At 43.7% G+C, this 13,615-nt stretch overlaps 2 protein-coding genes across 2 annotated transcripts in view; one reads left to right on the top strand and one right to left on the bottom strand.

Annotated features, from left to right (window-relative positions):
• Window positions 1–11,089, bottom strand: part of UBE2B (ubiquitin-conjugating enzyme E2B) — a 17,709-nt gene extending 6,620 nt beyond the window's left edge. The window contains exons 1-4 of the mRNA XM_011958808.1: window positions 10,604–11,089; window positions 8,446–8,526; window positions 6,196–6,221; window positions 2,523–2,612 (exon numbers count right to left, since the gene is read on the bottom strand). Coding sequence (XP_011814198.1) covers window positions 2,523–2,612; window positions 6,196–6,221; window positions 8,446–8,526; window positions 10,604–10,647 — 241 coding nt within the window. The 5' untranslated portion in view covers window positions 10,648–11,089. The remainder of the gene's footprint in view (window positions 1–2,522; window positions 2,613–6,195; window positions 6,222–8,445; window positions 8,527–10,603) is intronic.
• A 127-nt stretch (window positions 11,090–11,216) lies between these two features.
• The window catches only part of CDKL3 (cyclin-dependent kinase-like 3), an 83,086-nt gene continuing 80,687 nt past the window's right edge, over window positions 11,217–13,615 (top strand). The window contains exon 1 of the mRNA XM_011958807.1: window positions 11,217–11,266. The gene's annotated coding sequence lies outside the window, so the exon portion shown is untranslated. The remainder of the gene's footprint in view (window positions 11,267–13,615) is intronic.

Genomic DNA, 13,615 nt, shown 5'->3' with positions numbered 1-13,615 from the left:
AAAAAATAGCTGGGTATGGTGGCACACATCTGCAGTCCCAGCTACTCAGGAGGCTGAGGCTAAAGATCACTTGAACCCAGGAGGTAATGGTTGCAGTGAGTCAAGATCACACCACTGTACTCCAGCCTGTGTGACAGGGCGAGTCTTTTTCTCAAAAAAAAAAAAAAAATTTTTTTTAAGATTTATTTTTAAGAATGTTCAAAGTGCTATTTAAAATTATAAACAATTGAAAACTATCAACAATTGGACACTGGTTAAAAATATAGTAAATCTACGTAACAGAACATTTTGCCATTAAAAATGATGTATCAGAATACTTATTTTTTTGAGATGAAGTCTTGCTCTGTTGCCAGGCTGGAGTGCAGTGGCATGATCTCAGCTCACTGAAACCTCTGCCTCCCTGGTTCAAGCAGTTCTCCTGCCTCAGCCTCCCGAGTAGCTGGGACTACAGGCACGCGCCACCATGCCCAGCTAATTTTTGTATTTTTGGTAGAGATGAGGTTTCACCATGTTGGCCAGGATGGTCTTGATCTCTTGACTTCATGATCCGCCCACCTTTCCCTCCCAAAGTGCTGGGATTACAGGCGTGAGCCCCTGTGCTCGGCCCAGAATATTTAATAAGGGAAAATGTTCACAGTATATTAAAACAAACAAACACCTCATTTTATATATAAATGATCCCAATTTTCTTTCTTTTTTTTTTTTTTGAGACAGGGTGTTGCTTTGTCACCCAGGGTGGAGTGCAGTGCTGCAATCATGGCTCACTACAGCCTCAACCTCCCAGGCTCCAGCAATTTTCCCACCTCAGCCTCCCTAGTAGCTGGGAATACAGGTATGCACCACTGTGCCCAGTTAATTTTTGTATTTTTTGTAGAGAGGGTTTCACCATGTTGCCTAAGCTGGTCTTGAACTCCTGGGCTCAAGCAATCCACCTGCCTCAGCCTTCCAAAGTGCTGGAATTAATAGGCATGAACTACTGTGCATGGTCACTGACTCCAATTTTGTATATGCAAAATTGCACTTTTGAGATAGGATCTTGCTCTGTTGCCCAGGCTAGAGTGCAGTAGGACAGTCATGGCTCACTGCAGCCTTAACCTCCTGGGCTCAAGTGATCCTCTCACCTCAGCCTCCATAAGTAGCTGAGACTACAGGTGTGCGCCACCGTGCCCTGCTACTTTTTAAATTTTTTATAGGGATGGGACCTCACTATGTTGTCCAGGCTGGTCTCTAACTCCTGGGCTCAAGCAACCTTCCCACCCTGGCCTCCCAAAGTGCTGGGATTATAGGTATGAACCACTGTGCCTGGCCAAAATTGTATTTTTGAAAAGCTTAATTTTAGCCAACAGATTTTTCTTGTTATTTTTCACAATTCCACAAATAAATAGGTAATATTTTATCTATTTATTTTAGTAGAGACAGGATCTTGCTATGTTACCTAGGCTGGCCTCAAGCCACCCTCCTGCCTTAGCCTTTAGAGTAGCTGGGACTACAGGTGTGCACCACTGTGCCTGGCTTAACATATTACCTTTGTGTTTTTGGAGACAGAGTCTTGCTTTGTCACCCAGGCTGAAGTGCAGTGTTGTGATCTCGACTCACTACAACCTCCGCCTCTCAGGTTCGAGCGATTCTCCTGTCTCAGCCTCCTGAGTAGCTGAGATTACAGGTGCCCACCATGTTGGCCAGGCTGGTCTCAAACTCCTGACCTCAGGTGATCCGCCCAACTTGACCTCAAATTTGGAAGCTTCATAAGATTCTAGCTACAGAAACATAGCTAAAGGCTGGAAAAGGTGGCCCATTCCTGTAATCACAGTGCTTTGGGAGGTCAAAGTGGGAGGACTGCTTGAGGCTAGGGGTTCAAGGACCAGCCTGGGTAACACATAGAGACTTTGTGTCTACAAAGAAGAAAAAGAAAACAAACAAAAAAATTATCTGGGCATGGTGGTCCATGCCTGTCATCCTAGCTACTTAGGAGTCTAAGGCAGGAGAATTACTTGAACCCAGGAGTTTGAGGTAACAGTGAACTGTGATTGCACCACTGCACTCCAGCAGGGGTGACAGAGTATAACCTTGTCTCTGAAGAAACAAGAAACAAACCAAAAATCCACAACAAACCCAGCACTTTGGGAGGCCAAGGTGGGTGGATCACGAGGTCAGGAGATCGAGACCATCCTGGCTAACACGGTGAAACCCCGTCTCTACTAAAAATACAAAAAATAAGCCAAGTGTGGTGGCAGGCGCCTGTAGTCCCACCTACTCGGAAGGCTGAGGCAGGAGAATGGCATGAACCTGGGAAGCGGAGCTTGCAGTGAGCTGAGATTGCGCCACTGTACTCCAGCCTGGGCGACAGAGCCAGACTCCATCTCCAAAAAAAAAAATCCGCAACAAAATACATGGCTAACATGGACATGGAAGCAACACCTACAAGTGAGTCCTAACAGTGAAATGTAAGGTGAAAGAGCTAAAAGGAGGGAAACAACTCTTTTCCCCACTATCATCTGCCAAATCTATAAAATGCTACTTACCATTTGGATGAAACATTTTGGATAAAAACCTAACAGTTGGTGGTTTATTTGGATATTCTTCAGAAAATTCTATTACTAGTTTAAAAGTACCTAGAGAGAAAACAAAATAATTATAGTAAAGACAAGCATGACTTTTTAATCTCTTCATCAATTCTCAACAGCATACTGGTTTTTGTACAACCACATAAAAGTTAGTATGTCAACTTTGGTTCGGCACACAAAACATACTAAATATACTCTATTTATGTTAGAATGATAGCACGCAGCATTGGCAAGCAGTTGGGGAACAAGCACATTCATGTTGCTATTGGTGGGAGTGTTAACTGTCATATTTTTGGAAGGCAACTAGGCCTTAGCTACCAAGATTTAAAATGCATATTTGAAGAACTACAAATAGTTTATTATAGCTTAGAATGATGGGTGGTCAAAGGATTTTGAGAGGGGCTGACTACCACATGGCAAAGGACGCTCCCAGGAGGTGGAGGTTGCAGTAAGCCCAGAAAATGCCGCTATGCTCTGGCATGGGCGACAAAGCAAGACTCCATCTCAAAAAAAAAAAGTTTAACTCAGAAAATCTTCATTAAAAGTAACTGTAGCTGGGTGCGGTGGCTCATGCCTGTAATCCCAGCACTTTGGGAGGCTAAGTGGTGGGCGGATCACCTGAGGTCAGGAGTTGGAGACTAGCCTGGCCAACATGGTGAAACGCTGTCTCTACTAAAAGCACAAATATGAGCTACGTATGGGGGTGCCTGTAATCTCAGCTACTGAGGAGACTGAGGCAAAATAATCTCGTGAACCTGGGAGGCAGAGGTTGCAGTGAGCCGAGATCGCACCACTGCACTCCAGTCTGGGTGACATGAGCGAGGCAAGACTGTCTCAAAAAAAAAAAAAAAAAAAAAAGTAGGTTAAACTGCAAACCCATTACACATAATATAAAGTAAAATTATATTTCTCCCGAAGTTGGTGGTAAGTGTAAGCATTGTTTTACGTATTTGCAACTATCTCTTTAATGACTGGTTTAACAGAGGACCACTGGATTCTCTTATCTGCTTCTGCACTCAATCTATCCACCTCCCGGGTTCAAGCATTTCTCCTGCCTCAGCCTCTGGAGTAGCTGGGATTACAGGCACACGCCATCCCGCCTGGCTCATTTTTGTATTTTTAGTAGAGACGAGGTTTCACCATGTTGGCCAGGCTAGTCTTGAACTTCTGACCTCAGGTGATCCGTCCACCTTGGCCTCCCAAAGCGCTGGGATTACAGGCATGAGCCACCGTGCCCGGCAAAAAAAGTAGTATTTTAATAGCTTTTTCAGGTAACTGTAGCTATTCTGTTTTGATATTACACCAAAGAAATGGTAGTTCTTTTAAAGGTTTGCTGCAATATAGAATCTGGAATTATTAGTCAACTTTTTGTTCTCAGTTACATTAAAATCTGTTCATTTCACATATGTTTTACCCATTCATGGTTTTGTATTATTACTCCTGGGACATCTGCAAAATATTGGGTGACTCAACTTTACAGATCTTCCAAATGTTGCCATATTCCATTATATACTATCAAAAAAACACAACAGGTAACACTACCCACTAACATCAAAAAGTATCAGGAAGCTGTCATTTTATCAACAGCAACAAATATCTTCAGTTGTTATCCTTAACCTAACAACCCACTTAGATCTCCCCCCACTTTTTTTTTTTTTTGAGATGGAGTCTTGCTCTGTTGTCCAGGCTGGGGTGCAATGGTGCAATCTCGGCGCACTGCAACCTCTGTCTCCCAGGTTCAAGCAATTCTCCTGCCTCAGTCTCCCGAGTACCTGGGATTACAGGTACCTGCCACCACACCAAGCTTATTACATCACTTCTGAGAATATGTCTGCCATATATTCAAACCTGAATAACCACAGCTTGTCTGTATTTTCAAGTAAAAATGTTCCATGAAAAAAGTTGAAATTGCAACTTCAACAACTGCAGAAGTGCTTTTCTTCCAGACAACTATCATACTATGACATGCAGAAGTGCTTTGTTCATACATCTTACTTCCTATCATACAGAATATTAAAAAGACAGATACTTGGGTGGGCATGGCTCATGCCTGTAATCCCAGCACTTTGGGTGATCAAGGCGGGCAGATCACCTGATGTCAGTAGTTTAAGGCCCCGGCCTGGCTAACATGGTGAAACTCCGTCTCTACTAAAAATACAAAAATCAGCCGGGCATGGTAGCGCATATCTGTAATCCCAGCTCCTTGGAAGGCTGAGGCACGAGAATCACTTGAACCTGGGAGGCGGAGGTTTCAGAGAGCCAAGACTGCGCCACTGCACTCCAGCCTGGGTGAGAGGGCGAGACAAAAAAGAAAAAAAAAAGATACTCAAGGATCCAGAGCTTCCTAATACTAATAAAAATGTATTTAAATTAAGAAATTAAGAAAAATTGGTAATTTAAGACAGGGTCTCACTCTGTTGCCCAGGCTGGAGCACAGTGGCTCCATCAGGGCTCACTTGCAGCCTTGACCTCTCGGGCTCCAGTGATCCTCCCAAGTAGCTGGGACTAAAGGCATGTACCACCATGCCTGGCTAATTTTTTGTAAAGAAGGGCTCCCCCAGGCTGGTCTCAAACTCCTGGGCTCAAGTGATCCATGATTCACCTGCCTAAGCCTACCAATGCGCTGGCTATACAGGTGTGAGCCACTGCCCCTGGCCAACTGGCATCTTTTGTACCTCCTTCAACTCCTCACCCCCACCTACAGATAATCGCTGATAACAGTTTGATATATAACCCTTTAACATAGACACACATGTATATATGTATTTACTAAAAATGTGATGCTACAACAAACATTATCCTGCAGTTTTTTAGTCCTCTTAAGACAGTATGTCCAAATTTACCTTATTCTTTAACAGGTACATATTCCAGAATCCAGATACATCATAATTTGCTTAACCATTTCTCCTACTGAACATTGAGATTACGTCCTTACAAACAGAGAATTATCAATATTCTCGGATAAATATTTTTGATGGGTTAATTCTGAAGTCATTTTGTTAATAACAAAGCTGTTTAGTAATTTCTTAAAATCCAATACTATAATTAGGAAAAGTCTAAGTACCTGGTTAAAATCAATTTGATAAGCTCAATTATAAATACGTTATTAGAACTCGTTTCCCATTTTCCTTGCCCCGATGAAAATACGCAACCTGAGATGCCAAAGATTATGCAAAATGGTAACTACTTAAATGCTACCATTTAAGTGTTAAATGCTAGTAGTACTTAAACTACTGGCAGCTATGTATGTTTATGAAAAAGTTCAACTCAACACCCTGTCAAATATCAAAGATAACAAAGTGAAAAAGCATGATTTACTCTTCTGGTGTTCACCTCAGAGATATCTTTATTAAGGCCACCTAAATTTAAACTATTCTCAACATAAACATTGCCATCTCGGCTTACAATTCTACACGAAAGCATTAAAGTAACCTTTAATACCGGTTATGAATGGAGGTGACCAAGCCGCTGTGGGAAAAAGTCCCTTATAAAGTATAAATTTTCCATAGCTTTACTTTTAACTTGCCTTATTAACCACAGAAAATGGCTTCAAGTAGATATGTTGGTGTTACAATTTTCTACCAAAAAGTAACCTCATAACACTATAGAAAACATAATGAGTATGACTTACCATCTTCAAAAGGTGTCCCTTCTGGTCTGAAAACAAGAAGATTTCTGATTAAAAGAAGTTTCTCATTCTGCTTTTTCTTGATTTTCAAGAATGGAAAGGATAAACTCCAACAGAAAAAGAGGGACTCATTCTGATGATTTGTGGAGTTTTAAGGTAGAGTTTAATAACACCTTAGCCCTGAATTTTCAAAGACCCAGGCATAAAGTATAACTTTCGTTCTAAGCTTTCTTTTTAGGGTGGTTTTACGAAACCAAACAAAAAAACTTGCCCATAATTTTAGCACAAAAAAACTTTCATTAATACTGGCCAGTCATTTTGTACATATGTATATTCTTTTTTTTTTTTTTTTTGAGACGGAATTTTGCTCTTGTCCCCCAGGCTGGAGTGCAATGGCACATTCTCGGCTCACTCCAACATCCTTCTCCCAGGTTCAAGCAATTCTCCTGCCTCAACCTCCTGAGTAGGTGGCATTACAGACGCCCGGCTAATTTTTGTATTTTTAGTAGAGATGGGGTTTCACCATCTTGGTCAGGCTGGTTTTGAACTCCTGACCTCAGGTGATCCACCCGTCACAGCCTCGCAAAGTGCTGGGATTACAGGCGTGAGCCACCACACCTGGCCTTAAGTATATTCTTTTTTTTTTTTTTTTTTTGGCGGAGTCTCGCTGTGTCGCCCGGACTGGAGTGCAGTGGCCGGATCTCAGCTCACTGCAAGCTCCGCCTCCCGGGTTTACGCCATTCTCCTGCCTCAGCCTCTGGAGTAGCTGGGACTACAGGCGCCCGCCACCTCGCCCGGCTAGTTTTTTTTTTTGTATTTTTAGTAGAGACGGGGTTTCACCGTGTTAGCCAGGATGGTCTCGATCTCCTGACCTCGTGATCCGCCCGTCTCGGCCTCCCAAAGTGCTGGGATTACAGGCTTGAGCCACCGCGCCCGGCCTTAAGTATATTCTTAAGAGGGAAAGTCATCTTTTCATTTTACAGCAATAAGAAGTAAAGCAATACTCTAGTTATGATGCTAAACCCAAGTGTCCTGCTTTCCAATGGAGCCACAACTTTTGTTCAAATAGGCTAAGCATAGCTGATGTCACCAAAGAGCCAGATTTGTTTGCTCAGATCCTTGCCCCCACATCCCAATTTCATCTTTCCTAAGCAGCAGCATAAAGCTTAATTATTACTTGCAAGGCATATTCAGGATCTCAAAGCAGCAGGATAATATCCTGAAGGTGCCATGTATTTAACTCAGATTCAGAAGTACTTTATGAGGATGAACTTCACTCATTTCCACTAGTCTTTAAATGTAGACTCTTGTAGCTGATTCTGTAGTGTCAGAATTCTGTTTATCAGCATATTCCTTTTACTTTTTAATGCAAAACTCTAGTATCAAAGGAATGAAAGAAAAAAATAGATCAAGTCTAGAAAAACCAAAGAAAAAGCATAAGGAAATTTTAAATTAAAAAGCATATATGCAATATATATAATAGGTAAAATTTACAGCTGCTTCTCAAATGGCTGCATGCGTTATTTCACACTGGGCTGTGAATCATTTTCACTTAAATTCTTGCAGCAGTGGAAGTTCTTAATATTTTTGGTTCCAAACCTTTTAACAGCTCCAACAGAATGAGAGCATTTGCATGATATGTTTTATACAAAGTAACTTATTGTTTCTCCTTTATTATTCCATTCCATTTAGTTTTGAGTAGTATCTTAAAAGTAAAACCCCAAGTGATTATAAAACCATATGTAATAACATCAAAGAGCAAATAAACTTTGTATAACTGCTGAAACTTTTTCCTTTTTTTTTTGGAAAGCTGGCTGCCCAGGCTGGAGTGCAGCGGCACACTGCAGCCTCAAACTTCTGGGCTCAAGCGATCCTCCTGCCTCGGCTTTCCAAGTAGCTGGGCACCACCATGCCCAGTTAGTTTTATACTTTTTATAGAGACGAGGTCTCTCACTATGTTGCCCAGACTGGGCCAAAACTCTTTTTTTGGTGGCAAGGGGACAGAGTCTCACTGTCTCACTATATCGCCCAGGCTGGTGATGAACTCCTGGGCTCCAGCGATCCTCCCAGGCGTTAAGCTACTGTGCTGGGCCAAAACTCTAATTGAAAAAATTTTTTTTCTAATTTACCTTGCAGTTTTAGTCCTTAAGATCTCTCATTCCACCTCAGTTTCTTTTCCTAGACAGTTGTTATATGTTCACTTTTCTTAAAGATTCAGCACACACCTATTATTTGTTAAACGTTTCAACTCACCCAAATATAACTGCATTCCACTGCATGATGTTGTTTTCAGATGGTGCGCCACTGACACCCACAGGTGGGTCCTCTTGTAACCTAGAAATCCAGCGTTGTAATTTAAAAAGTTGAACATTAAGACCACTAAGGAGGCCACATAAACACCGACAGACACTACACCATCTATTCTGAGACACAGACTAACTCCATTTCCTTGTTATTGTGAACTAAAATGAACCATATGACTTATATATATTAACTAGGTATATATACTTATTAAATACCTCTCCAAATTACCTAAAAATCCAAAAGGCTTGAGAATCATCCCTCTTTCAATATTATCAAGATTATCTCTTCAAGAATTGATGTATATAGACTGTCCTCTTACACCAAAAAAAGTTTAAAACCTCAAAAGCAAGTAATATTTTTACAGAACCATTGATTTTGCTGCTCTAAACATGCATGTGTATCCTAACCACGGCTACTTCTGCAAAATGGCTACAAGAAAAAAAAAAAAAAGCAAACCTCAGTGTAAACACGAAATCACTGAAAACACATTAAACTAGGAAACTAGTATTAGGCAGCAGATTTACTCTATCCCTTTTGCTTCAAACAGCAATGGCTTTAAAAAGTAATCAGTAGGTTTTCCGCCAGTCCCTATTTTAAAGGCTCTGCACTAACATCAAATCTACCTCTCAAATCAGGAGACTCAATACAAGGCTTTCCAACATTCGTCATAGTCAAATTCTTGTAACCTGCAGATCTCTGGATAACTACAAAAGGTGCCATGTATTCAACTCAGAATTAAGCAGAGCATTACAGTAAGGAGCCAGGGCGACAACGACATGAACTAGTTTACTATCTGAATTTTAGTCATGAGTGCTAATCAGATACACTGATTTCAAGCTTTAGAAAAATGACTTTTGCACCAAAAAGGTCATCTCCTTTCAGAGACTGTAACCTCAATTAAAAATGCTACATTATATACACACACAGATACATATGCAGTTGTTTTCATGGGGCAACATAATTTGCAACTAGTCCACATAAAAAAAATGGGTTTTAATCAATCTCAAGCAAATTAGGCCACCACAAACAGAAGCCTTAGAACTGCACTGCTTGACGCCTACCTTTAAATGGCTTAGAGAAGCTACGAATGAATTAAATAAGTTGGCCAAATCCAAATGCCTCACACAGGCTTTATAATAACTTAGAGGTGACTTCCTGAGCGACAAATCTGTGTTTTTATGCTATTTTGTTCAATTAGGGTAGGTGTCCCCAGAAAAAATTTTAAGAAAAATGTGCAGAATATCAAAATGTTTTCTCACTTATTTTTTCTATGTCTCTAAGTATCCAACAAAAGGTAGACTAACGGAATAATCATTTTCTTCCTCACAACCCCAATACCTCCTAACAAAACCCTATTTTATTTACCAAAGGAGGCCCAGGGAGTATCAAATTAGCGCCAGTCTAAGGGAAGGCATTTTTCCAGACTCGGGAGGCTATAGATAGGGCTTTCTTCACCAGCCAGATCTGAGTTCCAGAAGGCACTGGCAGCCGGGGTGGCCAGCTCTAAGGTCCCAGATCTCTAAGTCAGTTCCCAAGGTCCTTTCAGGCGAGCGGGGACAGAGTCGGGTTTCGGGGATGCGTTAACCTCCGGGCCTCACGCACTGGACCCCACCCTCCCGGCAGAAATGGAAAGGACTGGCGGGGGTGGGGGGCTGGGGAGGTTCGCCCCAACCCGGCTCCTCGGAGAAGACTGAAGGACCATGAAACAAAGCTGACTGGTGCTGCCGGAGAACAAGCTCCCGCGGGAGCTCACTTTGAGGGGACAAGAAAGGGGCGCCGCAGGGTGCAGCGGCGGGTGGATGATGTCTGATTCCCTGGACGAGACGCCGGGCAGCTGGCCGAAATAGGCAGCAGGGAACCCTAGACCAGTCGATCGACATCGTTTTACTTTTTGGGGGGAGGGGAAGCAGTATAAAAATTTCTTCGGGCGCCAGAGCGAGCCGCAAGGATAAGGAGAGTAGGGGCCGAGGTAGGACCCGGCTTCCGCCAGTCCCGCTGGGCCCACAGCCGGCCCTCTGAGGGTCACAAGGGGAAGGTGTCCGGGATCCACGCCCTCAGCCCCGCAGCTTTGAGGGGCCGTCATCTATGCGAAGCTGAAGGCCCTTACCGCTTGAAATCCCGCATAAGCCTCCTCCGGGCCGGGGTCGACATGCTCCGCAGCTGCCCCGCGGTCAGTCTGAAAGAAAAGAGTCCCGCGCAGCCCCCCCCACCCCCCGGCGCGGCGGCCGAATCACTGTGGATCGCCGCTGCCGCCGCCGCCGCCGCCGCCGCCGGCACCGAGACTGACAAACAACCCTGCAATGACGTCTCCCTCCGCCGCCTCCGGATCCCTCCGCCCTCCGCCGCTACCACAGTGAGTGCTGGGGGAGGAGGGGGCGGGACGGGGGAGCGCGCGTTCCTTGAGCCCTTCAGCGGGGCGTGGTTCTTCCTGGGCTTCCTGAAGTGATCGACAAATTTGTGTTCTCTGTGTTCAGACTAGAGGTTGTGGATTCAGAGACCACGAAACCGGCACACTATCCTGTCTGCCTCCCCGTCTCTAGTTTAGGCTCGGCGGGGTGGAGAAAGAGGGACGCATCCGGGCCAGAGATTTCAGGGAAAGGAGGTGGGATGATGTAAGACCACGTGACTGCCCGCGGCCTTGTCAACAATCCACCCCAGTCAACAATCCATCCCTGAGGGGGAGGGGGAGAAGTATCTAGAACCACGTGTCCCTGTGACGCGTTTAGAACGGGTCACGTGAGAGCCTCGCCTGGATGTGAGTTTTGGCCAGGTCTGTGAAGCGGGTCTAAGAGGGTGAGGGCTGGATACACACCTTTATTAGTTGTTTTCGGTTTATCACAGGTATAGAGACATTACCCAAGAGGTCGTGGGAGGATCAACAGCTTGTTTTGTTTTCTTTAAACCAGGACCAAAAATAACTCCCCTCTGGTTGGTTCAGTGGCTTATGAACTCTGGTACTTGGGGCAAGAAGAGAGAGAGGATCACAAGATCTTCCAAGGCAGCATTGAATACTGAGGGCCACACAACAATATCCTGAAATGGTTCCTTGAAGCTACCAAATAGTCTTTCTGCTTTGCAGTGGGGTTTCTAGTATTGGAAATTCTGGGCAAACATTAAAGGATGGTGTATTATGCAGTTTTTCCTTTCTGGGTCTGCTTTCAATTGAAGATATGTGTCAGAGTCCGGGGACTTGCCTATGGGGGGGAGTACCATTGTATTTTTAAGAATGTGGGGGTGCAGTCTTCCAAGCATATCAATGAGTGGTTGGTTGTCAAAGAAACCTACAAATATGATTCATATCTGGGGGAGAGCTCCGGCAGACATGAGTGAGGGTTATATATCTAGCCTGAGACAACTTCAGGGTTTTTACACTAGCAAGAAAGGTGCAAATGGGCGAGAAGTGCCCCCCCCCCACCACCAGGGGGTTCAGAGGTGTTGACCTCCCACAGACCTTGAATATTTTTTGTAGTCACTGTCCTTCCCTCTATTGCTTTTAATTCCTACCTTCAGGACTTTGTTATACTAAGGACTCTGAGTACTTTTGTATCCATTTGGGGAATTGTTCAGTTCAACAGGTAAAGGGAGGGTGGAATGAGGACCTTAGCATTCCCTCAACCTTGCCCGTAGTTCCGTGGAAGCAGAGTTAATTTTTCCGATTTTCCTTGTACCTCTTTCTTCAAACCCTGAATTCTCTCTGCTTCCAGTGACTGCCTTGGTGATCAAGTTAGCCAGGCCTAACTCCTGATAGGTCCTGTTAGACGTTCACAATGTGTTTTCTAAGTTAAAAGCTGAATATTCTTAATGTTTTTGCTTTTCTGCCATTGCAGTCCTAACTCTTCCAATAGCAAAGGAGAAAGACACACAGGTACGGTTACATGGAGAAAAATGGTAAATAGAAACTATATCTTAAAAATGTCCCTCATGAGCTGGGGCATTAGCTCATGCCTGTAATCCTAACACTTTGGGAGGCCAGGAGTTGAAGACCAGCTTGGGCAACATAGGAGATCCTGTCTCTACAAAAAGTAAAATTAGTCAGGCATGGTGGCGCACATGAGTAGCCCAAGCAACTCAGGGGGCTGAGGCAGAAGAATCAGTTGAGCTGCAGTGAGCCATCATCATGCCACTGAGACCCTGTCTCAAACCCTGCAACAACCAAAAAACCCTTATAATTTATCAGTCTAGGTAGTCACCGAAAGCAGAGACAGAATTCGGGGTTTGAAGAAAGGGAGGTACAAGGAAAGTGGGAAAAGTTAACCCTTTCTGGTTCCATGGAACTATGGGCAAGATTAGGGCAATGCTGAGGTCCTCCTACCTCCCCTTCCCTGTTGAGCTGAAGAATGGATACAAAAGTGCTGAGTCCTCCTGACACACCAACAAAGTCCTGATGGGAACTGGAGGCAATGGAGGTTAGAAATTCAGTGACTACAGGGATTTATAATTGTTTTGGAAACAGTTTGTTATTTTCCAAAATGAATTAACACTTATAACTAATTCAGTGAATGTGCATCATAAAGTCTTACAGCTGTATATTAGCAAGAACCACTGGCCGTTCTGGTTAACCAGGCCTGCCATAACCTACTTGTAGAAGGAATAATTTTAAAGCTATTAATTGTATGCTGTTATCAATTCTGTAGCTCTGGATTATGAGTTCATTGAGGGCAGGGACTCGGTTTGGTTCATCTTTGTCCTGGGCAATTTTTTTTTATTTTTTGAGACAGAGTCTTGCTCTGTCACCCAGGCTGGAGTGCAGTGGTGTGAAGAGGGCTCACTGCAGCCTTGACCTTCCAGGCTCAAGCAATTCTCCTTCAGCTGCCCAAGTATCTGGGACCACAGGTATGCACCACCACGCCCGGCTAATTTTTTGTAGAGATGGGGTTTTGCCCTGTTGCTCAGGCTGGTCTGGAACTCCTGGGCTCAAGTGATTTACCCACCTTGGCCTCCCTTGGATTACAGGTGTGAGCTACTGTGCACAGCCTCCTTGCAAATATTTAGCCCACAGCAAATAATATGCTTACACCAAGTTTGAACCCACTGTAAGATTTACTATGACATTCTTATTTATAGAAGGTGTTTTATATTGTGGTTGAATAACTTTCTCTTTTTTTTTTTTTTTTTTTTT

The sequence above is a fragment of the Colobus angolensis genome, unplaced genomic scaffold (genome assembly GCF_000951035.1).
Source record: "Colobus angolensis palliatus isolate OR3802 unplaced genomic scaffold, Cang.pa_1.0 Scaffold476, whole genome shotgun sequence".
In the NCBI taxonomy this organism is placed as follows: domain Eukaryota; kingdom Metazoa; phylum Chordata; class Mammalia; order Primates; family Cercopithecidae; genus Colobus; species Colobus angolensis.
Note: the sequence above shows the minus strand (reverse complement) of the source record. Positions and strands in the feature narration are given on the sequence as shown.